The 20,914-nt window shown below is 35.7% G+C and overlaps 1 protein-coding gene across 1 annotated transcript in view; it reads left to right on the top strand.

The window, feature by feature from the left end:
- Window positions 1-20,914, top strand: part of LOC107583637 (protein bicaudal C homolog 1-A-like) — a 50,718-nt gene that overhangs the window by 18,098 nt on the left and 11,706 nt on the right. Inside the window, exons 3-13 of the mRNA XM_016269924.1 lie at window positions 7,728-7,797; window positions 11,046-11,125; window positions 12,079-12,237; window positions 13,253-13,306; window positions 14,169-14,354; window positions 16,993-17,244; window positions 19,307-19,436; window positions 19,513-19,673; window positions 19,906-19,960; window positions 20,335-20,476; window positions 20,597-20,631. Of these exons, the coding sequence (XP_016125410.1) occupies window positions 7,728-7,797; window positions 11,046-11,125; window positions 12,079-12,237; window positions 13,253-13,306; window positions 14,169-14,354; window positions 16,993-17,244; window positions 19,307-19,436; window positions 19,513-19,673; window positions 19,906-19,960; window positions 20,335-20,476; window positions 20,597-20,631 (1,324 nt within the window). The remainder of the gene's footprint in view (window positions 1-7,727; window positions 7,798-11,045; window positions 11,126-12,078; window positions 12,238-13,252; window positions 13,307-14,168; window positions 14,355-16,992; window positions 17,245-19,306; window positions 19,437-19,512; window positions 19,674-19,905; window positions 19,961-20,334; window positions 20,477-20,596; window positions 20,632-20,914) is intronic.

Genomic DNA, 20,914 nt, shown 5'->3' with positions numbered 1-20,914 from the left:
CTCTTTGGATTTGAGACTTTAGTCTTTGCAAATTTACAGATCTTCTTTATGCACCAAGAGCCCCTTTAAACCTGCTTTCACGCAGCCACTGATCCAGATTGAGCAACGCAGCACTCATCATGTAGCCTAAGCTTTATCGTTGAAACAGTCTACACAAACAATCTACTTACACAGTAGGCTACATTTCTGTTGCAAACATTAAATAATAACGAAAGTATTTGGAGAAAAGTTTTGAATCCGGATATAGACTCTGATGTTGCAGCAGCCTCGATCAAAACGAGTAATTAACCTTTGGAACTAATGATACGCTTCAAATATAGATTGTATATGTTACATTATGCCAGTAGGTGGCAAACAGTGACTATTACATGTATTTGATGTCTGAATCATTCAAGAGATTTGTTCAAAAAGTCTTCCTTTTTTTTTTTTAAATGATTTTTTTAGCTACATAATGAATTCATTTAAATTAATAAATATTTTTAAATACACTCATTTATAACATTTTAGACATTTATAAATATACAATTTATAAATAAAATATTTTGTCAGAAACTGAAATTGCATGTTTTGTTTGGTTGTCTAATGTTTGTTTTCAGAATCGTGGGAGAATCATAGCATAAAAATACATAGGCTAACAAATCAGACATCTAACTTAGTACTGTTTATAGCCTATTATGTTTCATGTTACTATGTATGTTTATGAACTATGTATGTATTATGTAGTTCTGCAACCAAACGGTTGGTTCGTTCCGCGATCCCTGCCACAGCGGTAGTCTCTTCCAATTCCTTCACTGTTGTTTTATCATCGTTTCATTCAATTCCTCAACATTTTCTCAAAAGTCACTCAAAAAATGTAAAAATAAACTGACAAGAAAAACATTATACGGCAGCCATAGTTACAGTTTCTGTTACACATACACACACACACACACATTTTTATATATATATATATATATATATATAGTTAAAAACACATTTTATGTATGTATAAAAATAATATGAATACAATTAAATATTACAATTTAAAATAAATTAGTTAACTAAAATAATAATAAAATAGATTTTTTATTTTAGTATATTGTAAAAAGTTATTTATTCCTTTGATGGAAAAGCTGAATTTTGATATTTCATAAATCATTCTAATATGCTGATTTGCTGCTTATTTCTGATTATTATCAACATTGAAAATAGTTGTGCTGCTTAATATTTTTGTGGAAACCGTTTTAAATGTCTTCTGTCACTTTTGATCAATTTGAGTAAATGATGACAGAATTTTCGTTTTTGGGTGGAGTATCCCTTGAGTTCCTATTGTGCCATATTATGGATCAGTTAATATACTACAGAGTTTGTAATGGATTTGTTTTATTTTTTTGCAGTGTATTGTGTACACATGTGCAGTTCAGCCTCCAGTCAAAGTGAAGGCTTTCCCAGCCCTTTCTTCTTCCCTTGTTCCGTTTCCCTCCTTTTCTCCTCCTCACACCTCTTTTCTTTGCTCGTTCTTCTGAGTGCTCCTCAGCTGAATCAACAAAGGAAACAGGAAGCAGATCTCAATACACACGCTCTTGCACATCCACTCTCTCTTGCACATCATTTGTCAAATATAAACACTGTTCTCCATCACGGTGCCCATTTTTAATGACTTAAAGAAGATCACAGTTTGTGTGACTTCGGTACTTTGAAGTCACTGCCGTTTGAAACTTTCTCTCCTTTTAGCGGTGAGTGTATACATTCCTGTGACAGGATGATATTGGGTGGTGATATTTTCAAATGTATAGTTAACCCAATTTTTCTGAAATCGTCTGACCCATTTGATAGGTATGTGCTGGTCCGTCACAAAAATAAACCGCAAACCCTAAAACTGCTGTGTGGTCTGTCAGAAATCTCCCTCATCAGCAAATTGGAGCCAAAGAAAGCAGTCAAGAGAGAAAGTGAGAGCAGGTCGGGAATAAAGCCTGCTCCTATAGAATGCACAGCAGCGTGGCAGCACAACGCAAACACACAGAATGGAAATGGGAACTGGCGCTCTGCCTGTACAAACTTTAAGTACCGTTCACCTTTTAATTCCATCTGAAATGTTCGGGGTTCCTTCAGGCATGTTTGATTGAGCCTTCGCTTGGTTCAAGGTCATCAGTGCTCTTGACATTGTTGCATTGCTTAACGGAAACACCATATTTAAACTTAACCGAAGAGAATGTAGCAAATTTTACAGAATGACTTTTCCCATTGCCGCAATAATAAAGTTACTTTGTGTTTAGCTTACAAGTGTCTTGTTTCTAGTGTGTGCAAGTGACTTATGTTTTGTGCAATAGATTGCATTACAGAGGATTTAAAATTAATTTTTTTTTGTTAAAATAAATCTTGTTTTGCCATCACAGGAATAAATTATATTTTAAAATATAATAGAATATAAAACTGTTGTTTAATTGTAATAATATTACTGTTTTTAGAGCGAGTCGGACTTGTATCCCGAAGGTCGTGGGTTCAAGTCTCAGGTCCGGCAGGGATTGTAGGTGGGGGGAGTGAATGTCCAGTGCTCTCTCCACCTTCAATACCATGACTGAGGTGACAATACATGACCCCTGAGCAAGGCACCCAACCCCCAACCTCCAACTGCTCCGGGCGTGTGTTCGCGGTGTGTGTGTGTTCAATACTGTGTGTGTGCTCTTGGATGGGTTAAATGCAGAGCACAAATTCCAAGTATGTGACACCATACTTGACCACACGTCACGTCACTTCATTTTCACTTTACTGTATTTTTGATCAAATAAATTCAGCCTTGGTGAGCATAAGAGACTTCTTTCAAAAACATAAAAACACTCTCTCTCTTTCTCACACACACACACACACATATATACAGGTGCATCTAAAAAAATTAGAATATCATGAAAAAGTACTTTTATTTTTTTGTAACTTGTTTCAAAAAGTGAAACTTTCATTTATTCTAGATTCATTACATGTGAAGTAAAACATTTCAAAGGTTTTTTTTTTTTTTTTAAATTTTGATGATTTGATGATTACAGCTCATGAAAGGCAAAAATCCAGTATATCAAAATATTGGAATATTTCCTAAGATCAATCAAAAAAAAAAAAAGGATTTGCAAAACAGAAAAGTTCAAGTTCTTTAAAGTATGTTCATTTGTGCACTCAATACTTGGTCGGGGTTCCTTTAGCACAAATGACAGCATCAGTAAGGTGTGGCTTGGAAGCGATCAGCCTGTGGCACTGCTGAGGCACTATTGAGCCTTCAGCTCATCTGTATTGTTGGATCGACTGTTTCTCATCTTTCTCTTGAAAATGTCCCATAGATTCCATATGGGGTTTAGGTCAGGCATGTTGGCTGGCCAATCAAGCACAGTAATATCATGGTCAGCAAACCACTTGGAAGTGGTTTTGGCACTGTGGGCAGGTGCTAAGTCCTGCTGGAAAAGGAAATCAGCATCTCCATAAAGCTTGTCAGCAGATGAAAGCATAAAGTGCTCCAAAATCTCCTGGTAGATGGCTACATTGACTTTGGACTTGATAAAACACAATAGACCAACACCAGCAGACGTCACAGCACCCCAAATCATCACTGACTTCGGAAACTTCACACTGGACTTCAAGCAGCTTGGATTCTGTGCCTCTCCAGTCTTCCTCCAGACTCCAAACTCCAGACCTTGATTTCCAAATGAAATGCAAAATTTACTTTGATCTGAAAAGAGAACTTTGGACCACTGAGCAACAGTCCAGTTCTTTTTCTCCTTAGCCCAGGTAAGATGCTTCTGACATTGTTTCAGTTTCAGAAGTGGCTTGGTAGCCCTTTTCCTGAAGACGTCTGAGTGTGGTGTCTCTTGATGCACTGACTCCAGCTTCAGTCCACTCCTTGTGAAGCTCTCCCAAGTCTTTGAATCAGCTTTGCTTGACAGTATTCTCAAGCTTGCAGTCATCCCTGTTGCTTGTGCACCTTTTCCTACCCAATTTCTTCATTCCAGTCAACTTTGCATTTAATATGCTTTGATACAGCACTCTGTGAACAGCCACCCCTTTCAGTAATGACCTTCTGTGACTTACCCCTTTTTGTGGAGGGACCATTGCCGTCTTCTGGACCATTGCCAAGTCAGCAGTCTTCCCCATTATCGTGGTGTCAAAGAACAAGAGATACCCGGAATTTATACTGTAGGGATGGTTATTTAATTGAACTCTTTATTGAAATTAAATGAAATTTTTTTTGAGATACTAGATTTTTGACTTTCATGAGTTATAAGCTCTAATCATCAAAATTAATACAAAAAACTTTGAAATGTTTTGCTTTACATGTAATGAATCTAGAATATATGAAAGTTTAACTTTTTGAAATGAGTTACAAAAAATATTTTGTCATGGTATTCAAATTTTTTTAGATGCACCTGTGTATATATGTGTGTGTGTGTGAACAACGGCTCTGTGTAGTTAATGCTCGTCAGTGAACAACGGCTCTGTGTAGTTAATGCTGCTCCATGTGAAAGCCCGCATGTGATGGAGATTTACCGCTGATTACAGAACCGACTTTCTGACAAGATGCGTGTTAAATATCGCATGCGATTTATCGTGCAGCCCTATTTTCAATACATAAAAACACATGAAACAAAGTTCAGTAAACATAAAATGTTTAGTTGTTTGTGATGTTTTGCTTGTTATAACATGGAAGGAAACTTGATTCAGGCTCACTGTAGAAAGGGTGTGTAGATTGTTGTTTCATTGTAGCCTTGCTAAACTTTGCTGTTTTCAAGACGTAATTTCACAAATCTAAATAACAGGATGCGTCACAGCTGTGCGTATGATTTACAGACTTAAGAAGATCTGGGAAGATTAATAAACGTGTTCCCTTAAGTAAAAAAAAGGTTCTCCGGTTTTTTGTCCTTTAGGGTGTCATCAGCTCATCTGTATTGTTGGATCGACTGTTTCTCATCTTTCTCTTGAAAATGTCCCATAGATTCCATATGGGGTTTAGGTCAGGCATGTTGGCTGGCCAATCAAGCACAGTAATATCATGGTCAGCAAACCACTTGGAAGTGGTTTTGGCACTGTGGGCAGGTGCTAAGTCCTGCTGGAAAAGGAAATCAGCATCTCCATAAAGCTTGTCAGCAGATGAAAGCATAAAGTGCTCCAAAATCTCCTGGTAGATGGCTACATTGACTTTGGACTTGATAAAACACAATAGACCAACACCAGCAGACGTCACAGCACCCCAAATCATCACTGACTTCGGAAACTTCACACTGGACTTCAAGCAGCTTGGATTCTGTGCCTCTCCAGTCTTCCTCCAGACTCCAAACTCCAGACCTTGATTTCCAAATGAAATGCAAAATTTACTTTGATCTGAAAAGAGAACTTTGGACCACTGAGCAACAGTCCAGTTCTTTTTCTCCTTAGCCCAGGTAAGATGCTTCTGACATTGTTTCAGTTTCAGAAGTGGCTTGGTAGCCCTTTTCCTGAAGACGTCTGAGTGTGGTGTCTCTTGATGCACTGACTCCAGCTTCAGTCCACTCCTTGTGAAGCTCTCCCAAGTCTTTGAATCAGCTTTGCTTGACAGTATTCTCAAGCTTGCAGTCATCCCTGTTGCTTGTGCACCTTTTCCTACCCAATTTCTTCATTCCAGTCAACTTTGCATTTAATATGCTTTGATACAGCACTCTGTGAACAGCCACCCCTTTCAGTAATGACCTTCTGTGACTTACCCCTTTTTGTGGAGGGACCATTGCCGTCTTCTGGACCATTGCCAAGTCAGCAGTCTTCCCCATTATCGTGGTGTCAAAGAACAAGAGATACCCGGAATTTATACTGTAGGGATGGTTATTTAATTGAACTCTTTATTGAAATTAAATGAAATTTTTTTTGAGATACTAGATTTTTGACTTTCATGAGTTATAAGCTCTAATCATCAAAATTAATACAAAAAACTTTGAAATGTTTTGCTTTACATGTAATGAATCTAGAATATATGAAAGTTTAACTTTTTGAAATGAGTTACAAAAAATATTTTGTCATGGTATTCAAATTTTTTTAGATGCACCTGTGTATATATGTGTGTGTGTGTGAACAACGGCTCTGTGTAGTTAATGCTCGTCAGTGAACAACGGCTCTGTGTAGTTAATGCTGCTCCATGTGAAAGCCCGCATGTGATGGAGATTTACCACTGATTACAGAACCGACTTTCTGACAAGATGCGTGTTAAATATCGCATGCGATTTATCGTGCAGCCCTATTTTCAATACATAAAAACACATGAAACAAAGTTCAGTAAACATAAAATGTTTAGTTGTTTGTGATGTTTTGCTTGTTATAACATGGAAGGAAACTTGATTCAGGCTCACTGTAGAAAGGGTGTGTAGATTGTTGTTTCATTGTAGCCTTGCTAAACTTTGCTGTTTTCAAGACGTAATTTCACAAATCTAAATAACAGGATGCGTCACAGCTGTGCGTATGATTTACAGACTTAAGAAGATCTGGGAAGATTAATAAACGTGTTCCCTTAAGTAAAAAAAAGGTTCTCCGGTTTTTTGTCCTTTAGGGTGTCAAAACAAAATAAAAACTGAAGCCTGCTGTTGAACCACAGATCCAAGATTAATGAAACCTGGAACAGTATGGGCCGTAAAATTTAGCAGAGCATGCGGGACTGAATGTTTCCAGTTTATGAACAAGCACGTGCAGCCTGGGCTGTAAAAAGCAATAAGTGAAATGATCGTCATGTCAAGTCATGATCGCTCAGTGCTGCCTATCCTATCCAAGCTTCTCTGAAGAGATGACACTAAATGACTACTTGTTATATTCAGTCAATCTGTCAGAGACGAGCAAATGCAAATCTGTGTCATATTTAATTAAAATAAATGAATCTAGTTAGTATTAGCCCAGAGGCTGAAATTATCCTAAAGGTCATATGGGAAAACTACACTGGAGTTTTTTTTTTGTTTATATGCTGCAGTTTCATGCTCAGATATTTTTTTCCTGAAATAAATTGGGTTTGTTGCCAAAACTTCTCATGAGAACTGCTGTACAGTAAAGCCTCGCTGACCATGAAAGCCAAGAGGTTTTTATAGGCAGGAACATAGAAAGTGTGCCACAAAACGGGCACAGAAATCTGTTTTCTATAGAGACAAAGGAGTGTGTTGCCAAAGTTGTGGTTTGCTCTAAAAAAAATGAATTTACATGAAAGACAAAACCACTAAAAATAGTGAAGCGCTCTGCCTTCTTCCAGAGGACGATTGAGCTCCAGGCAAAATCACGGCAGATTTTTAATAAACAATGAACCTGTGTATTCATGTAGCTGTAAATTACCATAAGTTTCTCTTTTGTGTATTTTATATGCACACAAAACACATTACCATTCTTGTTTTCTCTCTCTTTTCCTACACATATGCTACTGGTTAGCATACTATGCCTGTCAAAGACTCTCTGCCAACTGGCTGTTACATGTTTCACGGGTTTTTGAGCCAGCTGTGTGTATATGTGTGTGAGAACGAGAAAGTGGGGCATGGTTTAGCCAGAGAGATGATTGTAAGACCTCTATTGAAACAGCCTGAACATTTCTGTCAGTGAGAATATTTTAGCATAAGTGAAATGTGAGTTTTTGTGTGTTTGTGTTTTGAGAACCAAATCGACCAAATCCATGGATTTGCTAATATTAGTGTAGCAGGGTTATGTGTTTTTGAATTCATACTTGGATTAACATGGATTTGCATCCACTTATGCCAGTGATTTTTGTGTTTAAGGTCATGGATGAAACCAACACTCAGATCGCCTGGCCGTCCAAACTGAAGATTGGAGCAAAGTCCAAAAAAGGTATACACAACAAACAGACAGACAGTAGTTATGGCAGAAGTCACTGTGGTAGTGTACTATGCAAACCTACAATCTGTTCACAAGCTGCTGCCTCTGATGGAGAATTGCGTTGTATCTAGTATCTTGCTGGCTTTCTCAGTTTGTCTTTGTCTGTCTCACAGCTTTAAAAAGGTAGTTCGCCTAAAGATGAAAATTCTGTCATTTACTCACCTTCATGTTGTTCCTAAACCTGTATGACTTTCTTTCATATGTGGAACACGGATATATTGACAAATGCCTCAGTGTTTTTTTTTTGTACAGTGAATACATATTGGACCCCAATGGCTTTCCTAATATGGACAAAAACTTTTTCAAAAATTATTTTTGTTTTATGTCCCACAGAAGAAAGAATTTCATACAAGTTTGAAAGACACGAGGGGAGTAAATTATGGCAAAATATCTTTTTTTAGTGATCTGTTCCTTTAAGACTTTTGATAGGTACACAACATTGATTTCCCATTAGGAACTGATCAAAGGTTGTTGATGAAAGATAAACTACCAACTACCAAAATATTCAGCAGCACAACTGCTTTTAACATTGATGATAAAATTAGTGCTGTCAAACGATTAATCGCATCCAAAATAACATTTTTGTTTACATAATACATTGGTGTGAAAAAGTGTTGGCCCCCTTCCAGATTTCTTAGTTTTTTGCATGTTTGTCACACTTTAATGTTTCAGATCATCAAACATATTTAAATATTACACAAAGATAATGCAAGTAAATACAAAATGCAGTTTTTATATGAATATAAATATATACATGTAAATATTTTCAAAATATATGATGTATGTGTGTGTGTTTATATATACATAATAAATATACACAATATGCACACACATATGTAAACAAAAACTTTTATTTTGGATGCGATTAATCGCGATTAATCGTTTGACAGCACTAATATAAAAAGAAATGTTTCTTGAATATCAAATCAGCATATTAGAATGATTTCTGAAGGATCATGTGACACTGAAAACTGCAGTAATGACTGCTGAAAATTCAGCTTTGACATCAAAATAAATGAAAATATATTAAACTATTATATATTACATTTTCAGACCCAAATGTTTAAATGGTGGTGTATATAAAACGGTAATGTTAATTAGCATCTGATTTTGTAGAGGAGATTAGGTGGCGCAAGTCTGTGAGTTCTCTAATTTTTTGTGGCAATAGTTCATACCAAAATGTTGGCTTTCAAAAGCCATAGAACATAATCAGGCCCTTAAGGCGTTTTCCTAAATGATTAATGTGAGAGGATCTGGCAACACTAAACACAACTGAATCTACTGTGGGTGAAGAGTGACATGAAACTGGATGGATTAGTAGTTTCAAAAGAAGTTAGTGTTCTTTGCTACTTTTAATGTTCCTTATTAATTTAAAAGACAGAGTCCAGATTGCTGTAAATCTCATAAGTCTCATTCAAAAGATGACAGGCTCTTAATTTGTGCTTTTCCATATAATTGATGATGAATGTACATATGAATGTTTTTTTGAGGCTAATATTTCATGAACCTGTTTTTGTGCTTTCTTTATGACTGTGAACGTTTGCACATATTTTTGTGTATGTGGCTCATTGCCACGCGACTGAAAGACACAAAGAGTGTGTTTTTGGAGGTTCGGATCTCCTTACACTCAGTCATTTTTCTGTTTAAAACCCCTAAAGAAATTAATCATAATTATAATCCTGCTTAAAATCACGTAACCCCCATAAGATGAAGACAGTCCTATCAGTAGACTTATGCTGATTTAGTTCACATGGTGCAGGTTACCCAGCCAAATCACTCATCTAAATTGATCATGGCTGACTTGTTTTCAACATTTCTGATATGATATAACTGCAATTTTTCATTTTTGTCTGATGCAACATTCATGCCGCTAAGTCCAGCTGCCATATTGTCTAGTGCAACAAACAAACAAAAATACAGAGTGCATGCCTTGTACCTGCTAAAATCAGTTAACACAGATAATTTATTGGTAATTTGTTTTACTTTCAAAGAATTAAAATTTTTTGTTTTTTGTTTCTGACCTTAAAGTACCATGTATCTCAACAGTCATTTACCACAGTTTATTCAGAATCAGTCAATCTTTTCCCTCTTAATATATTCTTCTTGATGATGAGCCTAAGATCTCTCTTTTTTTTTTTTTTTTTTTCATGCTTTCTGTATCTTCTGTAAAGTCCACTGTTCATCTTGTTGTAAATAATGGTCAGTGTTTGTGACTCACATTTTAAACTATATTTTACTCTCCCTGGTCTCAAACGCTTTTCTCATTTTCTCTCTATTTTTTCCTTCTTTCTATTTTCAGCCTCTGTAACAGATGTTATCAATCTGAGAGATGTCTGTTCCACTCTGCCCTGAGTCAGTAAAGTACTTTTAAATGCGGCTGTCTGTCGGACAAAAAAAAAGTCACTCAACTGGAGTGTAGAAAAGCTGGACAATTTGGTTGAGAACAGAAATAAATGACTTGATTGAAGCCATGTCCAAGATACTAACATTCATGATGTTTCATCAGCAAAAAACGAACAAATATCTATATGTGTGTTTATTTTATATGCATATACCAACTCAGTCTCATCTATATGTTGAGCACTTTAAATGAAAGACAGACATTGGCATTGATATCATAACCTCATATATGCACGCGTGAACTGTTACATTCCTTACAGACATGCATAGACATTCTCCATTCATAAACATGCTGGCCACACATGCAACCCCACGCACACACATGGAGTTGATGACTACCATATGGCAGGAAGAGGATAGTTTTGTGGGCTGGACAAGGAGACCCCTACTGGTGTTACTCTAATACCTCCCCCAATAACAATGTACTTTGTGTGTGTGTGTGTCTAAGACAGCGATCCTTCCTGTTTGATTTCCCCCCTGCTCCTCTAGGCCCAATCCTGAAGTTCGTGGGAGTGTTTTAGGGAGAGTGAAACAGTCAAAGAATATGTGTAGAGAAAAACAGAATTCCAAGACGTTACACGACACAAGCTATTTTTAGAGAGTAGCAGTAAAGCAACTATCTTTCTCATGATGTATGTAAGGGTTGTCTGTGTGGTAAACTGACAGAGAAAAGTGAAACCACTAGTGTTAAAACTGCAGTTGTAGTTTAATTCCTCAAACTGAATGTAAGCATCTTTGTTAATGTATGACTTTGTTCTCTTGTCCTGCACTCATCTGCTCTCTTCCTCTCCTTCTCACAGATCCACATATTAAGGTCAGTGGAAAAAGGGAAGATGTGCGAGAGGCAAAAGAGAAAATAATGTCCGTTCTTGACACAAAGGTAACTGATAAGCTTATGACTGTCGTGGAAAAGTCTTGTCTGTATGGGTTTGCTACAAAAACCTGCTCATCTAAACCAGTATATTTTATTTTTCAGAAAAAAATCTAAGCATCTTTAAAAGCTGAATTGCTTAAGAATTTGGGAGAGAATGCTTATTTTTCTTACCCCACCGAGAAATATTTTTTTCTTGTTTTAAGCATAAATATTTCTTGTTTTAAGAATAAATCTGGCAAAATGTAACATTTTGAAATAAAAAACAGTAACATTTTGAAATATTTTTCACTGTTATGTAATGTATTCCTGTGACTTCAAAGCTGTATTTTTAGCATCATTACTCCAGTTACATGAACCTTCAGAAATCATTCTAATTTGCCGCTCAAAAAACATTAATTATTTTGTTGAAAACAGAGTAAAAAAATTTCAGGTTTCCTTGATGAATAGAAAATTATCTGAAATAGAAATCTTTTGTAATATTATAAATTTCTTTATCATCACTTTTGATCAATGTAAAGCATCCTTGCTAAATAAAAGTATTAATTTCTATAAAAATTTTGCTTTGATCACAGGAATAAATTACATTTTAAAATATATTCAAATAGAAAGCAGTTATTTTAAATAGTAAAAATATTTCACAATATTACTGCTTTTGCTGTATTTTTGATCAAATAAATGCAGGCTTGGCGAGCAGAAGAAAATTCTTACTGTTCAATAACTTTTGACTGGTAGTGTATATAAGCCTATTTCTCTTTTGATCAGTTAAATGCATTCTTGCTGAATTGAAGTATTCATTTCTTTTTATAAAAATCTTTCTGACCCCGAACTTTTAAGTGGTAGTGTATCTGAATGTAATCTTCTTAGAGTTTGGAGCAGGATTAAAGGATTTTAATTCAGCCCTGATAGATTTCCATGAATGCTCTCTCGTTTTTCTAAATTGTGGCCTTTGACACCTATAGAGTAATCGTGTGACCCTGAAGATGGACGTCTCACACACGGAGCACTCGCATGTTATTGGGAAAGGAGGGAATAACATCAAGCGAGTGATGGAAGAGACGGGCTGTCACATACACTTTCCTGACTCCAATAGGCACAGCCAGGGGGAGAAGAGCAACCAGGTACAGACACACACATTTTCAACATTTTATCATACCTATTTTCTAGATGTTAATTTTTATTTTAGTAAAAGTTCACCCTAAAATGAAAATTCTTACTGTTGCTTATTGTTTTTCAAATCTGTAAGAAGATAACTGATAATGTCATTGGTTCTTGCATGTATTGTGACCAATCGTAATTACTTGCATTTCCTCACAAAAAAGTAAAAGAAATAGTGCACACGTCATAACATTTTATAGCACTTTTTGGTGTTTTAATGTGCAAAAGTCATGGCTTTTATGTTCTATGGACGAAAGAAATGTAGGTTTTAAAAGACATGAGAGTGAATGCATGACAGAATTTGTAGTTTTGTGTGAATTATCCTTGCTATGGGAATATGTTTGATTTCTTGTTGAAATTTAGCAAAAAGCACAGCAAATCTCTTCCATCCAGCCAACATTTACTATCGAGCAGTGGCTGAACTCTAGCTGAATCATTTTATTGGCTGAGGGACATGAAGCAGTTTGTATTGGCTGGAGGATGAGAATGGTTTGGAGTATGATGGATCTGATTGGCTGTTGGACGGCTCTCAGGTTTAAATGGACTGCTGAGTGGTCTGACGAGGCGTGCAGACAGTTTGGAATGTTAGTAGCGTATACAAGCGCACGCATGGACAAACACGACTTCAGAGCCAAACCAGATGGACTCTCTGAACTGGGCCGAGTCACTTGGTTCCAAACCGGGATTAATTCTCACAGGGCGTGATTAAACGTGTGTTTGTCGGGATGAAATGATGGAAACAAAAAAATAAAACTAGCTGGACTTTAATTAAGGTTTTTTGACTGGCGCACTGCCACACACACACTCCCATTTAATGTTTCGATGGGTAATAAATCCGGTTTCTGGACGTGACACTGTGTCTTATTTAAGCTTAACTAAAATTCTTACAGGATGAGAGAAAGGAATAAACATCTGCACATGTTATGTAGAAAGATCATGAAGTACAATCATTTCTTTGTTTCTATATTTTTCTCTCAGGTGTCAATAGCAGGGCAGCTGACTGGCGTAGAAGCAGCGAGAGTTAAAATACGGGTGAGAATTTGTTTACCTGTGCTTTACAAGCATTCTTTCTTCTTTTTCTGATAAGCGGTAGGCTATTTTAGAAAGGAGCATTTAAAAGATGGAAAAGAGGAATTAGGAAGAATCAATAAATGATGAGTAATTCATTGGTATTGTGTGAATAATATGTAATCATGTAATCAATATAAAAGTAACTGTAGTCTGATTACAAGTATTTTAAAATGTAATTTAATCAAATTACAAGTACTTCATTTTTGGGTTCTGATTACATAATCCAGATTACATGTAATCAGTTGCTACCCAGCTCTGGCTACACTGTATATGTTCAGGTATAAATGACCATTTTAGCAAGGATTATATTATAAAAACAATGTCTCCAATATTAAATAATTGTCTTTTATTTGTGATTATACTACATCCCACACAATTTAAGATATTATCTGTAAAATATTTACTTGTAAATATGCATATTTTTTTCTACCCACAATTAAGAGTATTAGATGTAAAACCTGAAGAGAAACTTTTTCAGTTAAATTTTAATTTAATTTTACTGAGAATTTTGCCTTAAACCTTGAACAATATAAAGGCAAAAGATACACTTAGAAAATACTGAAATGTTTTCACAAACCTATATAAATATATTAGGCTATTTAATTAATAACCTTAACCCAGAAAGCCTAAAATGCACTGTTTTTCCGGTCTAATTTTTCACTAGCGCCCCCTTGTGGTCCAGTTTTAAGGAGCCAACCATAGATTAGGAGCTTTATGTGCTGCACCCTAGTGGTTGAAATGTCATCATCATTTGTTCTGTGTTGTCTTTAACCCATGTGTTGTTTTTCCTCAAAAGCATCATTCTTCCCCATCCTCTCTGTAGGAGCTGTTGCCATTGATGCTGATGTTCGAATGCAGTGGTTTGGTGCAGCATGTGGACTGTAGCTCTCCTGTAGTTCAGCATATCTCCCACACTTACAACGTCTCCATCTCCTTCAAACCTCCCTCCCGTCTCTATGGCAACACCGCCATCGTCCGTGGCAACCAGAACAATGCCAGTGGCGTTAAGGTGAGGCATGAAGTGATAGACTTATAAATGAATACTGCTATTGAAAGAGCTGGATTGTTGGGGATCGTTGTTTTTATTAGCATTATTTTAGCATTTTATTTAATCTATTTTGTTATCATTTGTATTAATGTAATATTATACATGAATGATTATGCTTGCATTATTAAAGCAGTGAACTATATATGATTACATAATCATATATAGCTGATTTTTATTCCATCTCCTATCCTGAAAAGTGTGTCTTGCAGGATTGACAAAAAATGAGCTCCTAAAACTTAGTGCCTGATTCTTGAAGATAAATTCTTCAAACAGTGGTACAAGAAGATGTGGTGCTGGTCCTTCAAGAGTAGCTCTCAACTCATCTGTCCATAAAGCCTATAAAAAAATAGTCTTCCATCTATTTCACAATACTTCAGCATGTTATTTTTATTAAGTGAGGGTCATTTTATAGGATTTTTGCTCTCAACTCATCTGTCCATAAAGCCTATAAAAAATTAGTCTTCATCTATTTCACAATACTTCAGCATGTTATTTTTATTAAGTGAGGGTCATTTTATAGGATTTTTTTACCCAAGCATAGTCTCTGAGAACCTGACACCTTGTAATTCTGGAGACTTCAGGAAGGTTGCAGTTCTGGAAAATGGTGGTGCTGGAGACTAAATGTTTCCTGATGGTTTTACACCTAATTCTTCACATTAATTCTTAAATCTTTTGCAGTTAACGTGTGTCTTTTCTTCTCCACCTGTTTTTTCTGACCTCGCTGACCCAGTGAGCATTTTGCTGTCCAGTGGTCATGTCTTAACTTTGCAATTTCTGTATTGCATTAGTTTTGAATATTTCTCAGGGGGATTTAATAATTTTTGACATCTCAGTCGGAGTTAAACCTCTTTTTTGACTCATTTTATCTGTAAAAGTAAACATGCCTAATGATTCTGCACACCTTAATATAAGGAGTTTTTCACTTCCTGCATTCATGGACAATTATATATCATTTATAAATGATTAAATACAAAATTAATAGTAGTTATTAACCCCTTAACTGTCACCCCCCATTTTCTAAAATAGGCATGAAAGTGCACTATCCAAACTTAAATTGCTGTGATTTATGAACACTTTGGAATACAGAACTAAGGTTGGTCTCTTTTTAAAGAAGACAATCAGCAGAATTATGAATTATTGAATTGTCAAAAGTGGAATTTTTTCCAAAAATTAAAGTATCAAAAAGTTATAGAAGTTTAAATTTATTGTAAAGAAAATACACTGTACTAATTTAATTTTATATATAATAAATATTTTACTCAACAGGTTTTACTCTAAAATTGCTATAAAATTTAAGCCTTCTGTCTAAATAAGTTATGTTCCAAATTTGAAGTTGATCTGAACAAAATTGAGGTTTCTGTGAGATTTTATTTGGGGCATCATACCACAAACAGCCACTGGGTGCCATCCAAACTCCACTGAATTTTTTAATGCATTTTTCTGCAACATATGTTGACATTTCTCTGCCAATTTTGCTTGAGGGTCATTTTATAGGATTTTTTTACCCAAGCATAGTCTCTGAGAACCTGACACCTTGTAATTCTGGAGACTTCAGGAAGGTTGCAGTTCTGGAAAATGGTGGTGCTGGAGACTAAATGTTTCCTGATGGTTTTACACCTAATTCTTCACATTAATTCTTAAATCTTTTGCAGTTAACGTGTGTCTTTTCTTCTCCACCTGTTTTTTCTGACCTCGCTGACCCAGTGAGCATTTTGCTGTCCAGTGGTCATGTCTTAACTTTGCAATTTCTGTATTGCATTAGTTTTGAATATTTCTCAGGGGGATTTAATAATTTTTGACATCTCAGTCGGAGTTAAACCTCTTTTTTGACTCATTTCATGCCTAATGATTCTGCACACCTTAATATAAGGAGTTTTTCACTTCCTGCATTCATGGACAATTATATATCATTTATAAATGATTAAATACAAAATTAATAGTAGTTATTAAGATGGATGTGGTTTGGAATTGGTAAAATGTGCTTGGAAAAAAATATCATCAGAATATCAACATGCCTAATAATTATGCCCGCGGTGTATATAATGTAATGACAATTTTTTGCTGTCACTTTTAGTCAGCAAGAATGTATAACATTCCTTTAAAAAAAAAATCTTACTGGCACCAAACTTTGCAAACGGTAGTGTGAAAACCATTTCAAGTGAAAAAAATTTATTATAAATGCTTGGTAAAAAGTTTCCAAGACATTTTAATATGATATCTTCAAAATAAAATGGTAAAATCTGAGTTTTTTCAATTAAAAGTAATCTCCAAAGTGCATGTATTTGACCCCAAAACGGTCAAAACCTCCTACTGAAGTTGCATTCATTAGCAGATATGAAATGAGTGGAGCTCCTGAGTAGCAGAAGTACTGAAACTAGGTCATTTCATGAAATGGAGAGATTTAGTTTTCGTCTAGAGCTGCCAGAAATTAAACCAAAAACAGCAGCCTCCACCACATAATGGAAGACGTTACAGGAGATGGGTGATGGTTTTATTAGTGTGTGTATGTGTAAGCTCACATGCTGGCATCCCTGTATGTGTGTTTGTGCAACTGCAGATCTATATCAAGTGTGTGCTAACTTATTTGTGTGTGTTTCAGCGCGGTACGGCTTTGTTATTGGAGCACCTCGCTGGGTCTTTGGCCAGCTCAGTGCTGGTCAGCACACAACTGGACATCGCACCCCAGCACCACAATTTCCTTCTGGGCCGCAATGGAGCCAACGTCAAGAACATCTCCCAGCGCACTGGGGCCCACATACACTTCCCCGAGCACAACACACACACTAGCCGCTCAGCCATCTACATACAGGGCAGCATTGATGCTGTATGTGCGGCTAGACAGCAGCTAATGGTATGGCAACAGTTTGTCTGTATTTTTTCTATTCAGGCTTATGCTCTTTAATTTACTATCTCTCTCCATGTTTGTGGCCAATCTGTGAAACAGAACACGTTATGTTGAAAGAGATGAAATTGAGAGCGATGTTTGGATGAGAGTCTCTGTAAGTACTGTAAGATGATGAGACTCATGCTGGGCTGGCTGAAGACCTTGAGGCTTTAGCAACGTGCCCGACCAGAGGGATTTCAAGACGCATGCCAAACTTATTCTACTCCTCTGCTCTTGTTTTTTCAAAACAGGAAATGTAGATTTAGCCACGCTGCCACTGCAGACTATAATCTAACCTTAGAGGTCTCATAATAGACATGTGCAAAATTACATGTTTTCAAAATCAATTATTTGGCGAATTGCTTCTAGGACTAGCAGACTAATCAGCATTTTATTTTAGTATTATTTATATACTATTGTGTAATATTATATTCAGTTTTTTATTTAAACTGAATATCAGTTAAATATTTTTAAGTTTTAACTCTATTGTTTTTAAAGATTTTTATGTTTTTTTATGTTCTTTTTCTGTTTGAGTAATTTTAGTATTTGAGCTTAATGTTATTTCATTTAGTTGCCAGGTCAAATTTCTAATTACCATTTAAGATTTTTTTTTTTTATCTAATATTTTTATTTTTTATTTTACTGCAGCTTTATTTAAATTCATAAAAATGATTTAAAGGAATATTCTGATTTCAAAAGTTACGCTCAGTCAATAGCAATTGAAGACAAAAAATAATTCCCTCATTCCCTTTATTGGAAAAGCAAAATAACAAAATTGAATTAATTTAATATAAAAATTATATATATATGTATATATGTGTGTGTATGTATGTATGTATGTATGTATGTATGTATCCAAGCAGATCCATAATTAGCTACAGCTGTGTGTGTGTGTGTGTGTGTGTGTGTTTGCCTGTGTTCCACATCCACTCACACACTATTAGTGTGACTTAAAACAGTCCCCTCTGTTGTTCTCAAGACACAAGCCTTGTTGCTCTCATGCACAAATTGTGCATATTTGCAGTACTGTTACATTAAGGATTCATGCCATAATAGTGATTAAAAGTTAACAATCTTGCTGGTAACAATAGCTTTGTTTCAAAACCTAGCAAGGTTTTTTACCTAGGTAAATTTTAGGTATTGAAGGTTAAATTATGTTTCCTTGTAATAAATCTATTTTAGTCTAATCAAGCCTGCATCACGGCCTTTATGGATAAGATAAAAATAAGTAAATATTAAAAATAAATTGCATAATTGTTATTATTTTAAATCAACCTGTGTGTGTGTATATGTATATATATAATATATATATAATTTGTTTCATCCAACATTTGTGTAATATACAATTAAGAGTATCAAATTATTAGCTTAGCAGCATGTAACATATCAAAGCAATAATAAAGTCAGATAACAATGGTATTTAGTTAAATCATGTTACAAAAAATGTTTCAATCAGGTCCAATGAGGCTTATTATCATTAAATAAAACCTAAAGAGCATTTTTTGTTACTGGAAATAAACATGAAATGAAATGAAATAAAATGATAAAATAAAAATAAAATAAAACCTTTTTGAAAATGTAACATTTATCATTTTTGTTTAGTTTAGGTTTAAAATTAAATTAAATAAGCTAAAACGCATAAATAAAAATTAATATAGGCATATAAAAATGACAAAAACACAACAAAATTACTTAACCATTAATTACAAAAAAAAATCTAAATATTAACAAAAAGAAAAAGTCAATGATACTAAAATAACACTGGGTCTAACTGGTATGCTAATTGTTGGCTCTCGACATATCTTGTGCTGTCTCTGATTTGAAAGTTACATCGGAGCAAAATAAATTAATAATAACTGAACTGTAAACACATTATGGACAAAAATGTTTTTGGTATTTACGTTGCACTCTTTATTTTTTCTCTTTTTTATCAGCTGGTCTTCTAAGGTCGTCTGTCAGCCCCATTCCTAATGGTTCCCCGAACCCAAAGTGTGTTCTTAATGGGCACGGCTCTGTGTTAAACATTCAGAATGGAGCAGTGAACAACTCACAGCACATTTATACACACTCACATACACCTGCTCACACACATTCACATGTTACTGGTCACACAGCTTCACTTTGGGCCAGTGCACTCAGTTCAACAGCTAACACAGCAGGTGAGTGTGTGCTCTTTTCAGCCACATATTTTATATGTGTGTGTTACATAACCCTCTCACTCTGTCCCTGGCTCAGGGTTCTCCACAGACTTGATGCTGCAGTCAGTGTCTCAGTCGACTCTCGGTGGTCTTCTGCTCTCTGGGGTCCAGAGTCAAGCACACACTCACACACCGCCCCCTCCACCTGGACTCGCACCAATACACAAACCAGCCAGTGCAGAACATCTCAATGGACATGTGAGAAACTTCATCAAAGTTACTAAACTGCATACGTAGGCAACATTTTTAGGCATTATAGATTAAAATATGCTGCTTTTTAAGATAAGTATTTTTTGTCCAAAATCAAGGCAGCATCATATGTGTCCTTTATGTATAAGATGATGCCATAATGAGTGCATCTGTTTAAATTGTTTTAAACTCATTATGTTTCTTGTTTGTGTTTCTGCTGGACGTTGCATGTATGTTGCAGCTCGCCAGTTCTGTGTACAGTCGAATCTCCTCTGTATCACTGAACTCTGCCCACTGTGACACAACCCAGGAAGTCATTGGACACACCCAATTAGAATCAATTTCCAATAAATCTACAGATGAAGGTGTAAAACACAAACTTTTTATACACTAAATAGACAAAAGTATTGGGAAACCTGACCATTACACCAACAGGGACTTTGATGACATCACATTCTAAATACATAAATATTAATAATGGAGTAGGTCTCCCCTTTGCAGCTATAACTCCACAGAACACGTTTCCTCTGCTCCAGAGTTCAGAGGCGACGTGCTTTTATGACTTTACACTGCGTATTTGTAAATGCAGAAGATCTATCTATCTCACATTTTTTGCAACCCTAATTCACTGCACAGTATTGATGCATTGTTATTCCACTCTGTGTATCAGGCTCAGATACGTTTGTTGAAGTGGGCATGCCCAGAAGCCCATCTCACTCAGCTAATGGGATTGAGCTGAAGCAGATGCTGGCCTCGTCAGGGAAACGACAAACAGTGGAACTTCTGCAGAGAACCAAGAACTCACTTCTTCAGTATGTTTAATCATAAAATGACCTTACATCATCATAATAATACAGTTATGTTTATTTATTTAAGGTTACACTGCAGCTGTGAAGTGCTCCTTAAAGTGCCCCAATTATGCAATTTTTAAGGTTCCTAATATTGGTTTGGGAGTTTCCAGCAATAGGTTTGCATTTATGCAAGGTCAAAAACTGCTTTTGTTTTCTCAAAATATGCATTTAATATCACCTCATTTTCCAACGATTCTCAAACAATTCGTTTGAAGCAGTTCTAAGATTCAATCTCTCTAAACCCCTCCTTTCCGTGAGCCTACTCTGCTCTAATTGGTCAGATGGCCCAGTCTGTTTTGATCGGTCTACAGAGTACAGCGCGTGCCTGAAACCATATGCCCATTGACATAGTTCCGTATTTTGAATGCTCAAAAATATAAATATATACCAAAAAAAAAA

Source organism: Sinocyclocheilus grahami, unplaced genomic scaffold (assembly GCF_001515645.1).
Source record: "Sinocyclocheilus grahami isolate Dianchi unplaced genomic scaffold, SAMN03320097.WGS_v1.1 scaffold54.1, whole genome shotgun sequence".
Taxonomy (NCBI): domain Eukaryota; kingdom Metazoa; phylum Chordata; class Actinopteri; order Cypriniformes; family Cyprinidae; genus Sinocyclocheilus; species Sinocyclocheilus grahami.
Note: the sequence above shows the minus strand (reverse complement) of the source record. Positions and strands in the feature narration are given on the sequence as shown.